This window comes from Nematolebias whitei, chromosome 12 (genome assembly GCF_014905685.2).
Source record: "Nematolebias whitei isolate Nwh7 chromosome 12, NemWhi1, whole genome shotgun sequence".
Taxonomy (NCBI): Eukaryota; Metazoa; Chordata; class Actinopteri; order Cyprinodontiformes; family Rivulidae; genus Nematolebias; species Nematolebias whitei.
The window spans coordinates 42150825-42153489 of record NC_056509.1 but is presented as its reverse complement, the minus strand read 5'-3'; the positions used below and the strand labels follow the sequence as shown (position 1 = coordinate 42153489).

The window sequence follows — 2665 nt, the reverse complement described above, 5'->3', positions numbered from 1 at the left end:
TATATATATATACAATTTTTTTTTACCCTTATTTATCCAGGTAGTCTCACTGAGCCACGAGAACTCGTTTTCAAGAGAGACCTGTGTAGGAGCAGATGGTGGGGGTTAAGGGCCTTGCTCAGGGGCCCAGAGTGGGGCGAATGAGGGTGGAGGGAGGTGTGGGTGTTCCACCTTTTCCACCCGCATTTTGATGTTGACGGTACCGGGAGTTGAACCTGCGACTTTTCGATCTAAATATAAATTAAACATTTATTTTAACAGGCTTTGCGACCCGACTACGGATTAACAGTTTTATGAAGCTGTACTTTCTTGATGTACCTTATAGAAGAATATTTATTTATTTAATATTTGCTCAGGTGCGTTGATGGTGAGGTTCTTATTTTGCATCTAGCTCGAGGACTTTTGTTACAGAGTTCGTTTATTCAGCGTCATTCGTTCATCAGGGACAGACGCACGATGACGACAAGGCTCGCCAAAGTGCAGCAAAAATGCCCATTTGCAACAAGATTATTTTTTTGAAGGGCTTTAAGGAAGCACAAAAATAAAAGCAAATGGTTTAAAAAATAGTTTTATACATGAAAAATGTGTTCTTTAAAAAGTAAACACGAATATAAGATTCAGCAGTTCGCTTGAAAACGTTTAAATTTCAAATGAACATGTAATGTGTAACTTAATTTTAATTTTGCAACTTAATTTTGAATGAAACTGCTCTCCATACATTGACCCTGATCAGACCCGCCCCAAAGAGAAAACCCCGCCCCCTCATTTGAATATAAGAACATGAAATAAAAAGAGCTTAAAATGAAAAACGGGATTAAAAAAATAAATGCCCCTGAAATATGTAAAGTAGCTTTACAAAATAAAAATGTCACAAAATGTAACTCCATTATTAAATAAATAAATAACTCTTGAATTAAATAAAATTGAATATTTGAAATAATAAAAAATAAATCAGATAAAATAAACATTTTTTTTAATTTAAATGTTTTATTTCATGGGAACATTTATTTATTTACTGGAATATTTATTAATAATTTTTAAAGAACACTATTTATTTATTTAATTTTGAATGAAATGGCTCTCCATATATGATATATTAAAAAAAAAAAGAGAAGTTGTATGACTTTGCGACGGAGATGCGAAGAACTATCTGAGTGTTCCGTGTGCACGTGCGCGTTCGTTCGTCTGCTTGCAAAGAAAAAAGCGAACGCACCGCCTTAACTCGGAAGGTGCCGTCCTCGGTGGTGTTCGCCAGAGACGACACCCAGCTGAACTGCTTGTTGAGCGTGTCCAGGATGGAGGAGGTGTTGAACACCTGCTCCTCGAACCTTTTCAGCATGTTGTTGTACTTCTGGGTGAAACGCTCCGCCATGGCCAGGGACGCCTCCAGCTCCTCCTTCAGCGGGCCCTCCAGGGGTTTCTTCCCCGAGCAGTCTGTTGGGGAACGAGCAGAAAGCTTGAAAACGAGCCGAAACACCACGCAGCAGCTTACTAACCAAAGGAGGGGTTCATTTTGTTTTGAGATGTTGTCTGACAACCTAAATGTTGTTTCAATAGTTGAGGAATTACACACTTTATTAAATAATCTGAGCATGTTACTGGTTTACTAATGGGATAAAATGGTTAAAAAAAAGTGACGTTCTAGCTGCAATTTATTGTTTTAAATTTAAAGACTACATTTCTTCACTGATAGCTTTTAGATCATTTCTTTATTCGCACTGACATAAGGCTGATTCAACACTCACACTGTTGTTGTCCTGATTTTTATGATTATGAACTTAGTTTTTTTCAATAAGACGACTTCCATAATCCACACGCTGTTTTAGCCGTTCGTATGTCATAAAGTTCACCTCGTTCAGGAGATGGGTGCTGGGACCTTTGGTTTTTGAAACGCTCAAACTTTTTAAAATATTGAACCAACTATAAAGTTAGTTGTCTGTACCTCATCTGTGTTGTTTGTTAAAACAGGTCTCTCTTGTAAATGAGTCCTCGAGGCTCAATGAGACTAACCGGTATAAATAAAGGTTGAATGAAAAACAGCTAAAAGGAGCATCGTAGCTAACAGCTAAAAGGAGCACCAAAATACTCCTGTATGTCTACAAATCGCTGCACAGTTTTGCCCCCCCCCCATCTCTCTGATCTGCTACAACTGTATGTCCCACCACGTTCCCTGAGGTCAGCGGACCAGTTGCTCCTCACAGTCCCAGGAACTCGTCTTAAGCGCAGAGGGGACAGGGCCTTCTCTGTAGCAGGACCAAGACTTTGGAATGAGTTACCTCTGCTTGTTATACAGGCCCCCTCCCTCTCGGTTTTCAAATCCCGTTTAAAAACCCACTACTATTCGGTGGCTTTCAACACCAGATGATCTGTGTTTTGAACCTGTACGCTCCACACTGGTTTGTCGTCATATTTATTATCTGCATCGATTTTATGTCTATATTTTTGATTTACTTCATTTTGTATTTTACTTCGTGTGTTGTCTGTTTGTCTGCCTGTACAGCACTTTGGTTGGCCTTGTCGCTGTTTTAAGTGCTCTATAAATAAAATGGTATGGTATGGTAGCTAACAGCTAAAAGGAGCACCATGGTAGCTAACAGCCAAAAGGTGCACCATGGTATCTAACAGCTAAAAGGAGCATCATGGTAGCTAACAGCTCAAAGGAGCA

The 2665-nt window shown here is 39.2% G+C and overlaps 1 protein-coding gene across 1 annotated transcript in view; it reads right to left on the bottom strand.

Annotated features, from left to right (window-relative positions):
* The window catches only part of clu (clusterin), a 13779-nt gene that overhangs the window by 1323 nt on the left and 9791 nt on the right, over positions 1-2665 (bottom strand). The window contains exon 8 of the mRNA XM_037685603.1: positions 1214-1434. Within this exon, the coding sequence (XP_037541531.1) occupies positions 1214-1434 (221 nt within the window). The remainder of the gene's footprint in view (positions 1-1213; positions 1435-2665) is intronic.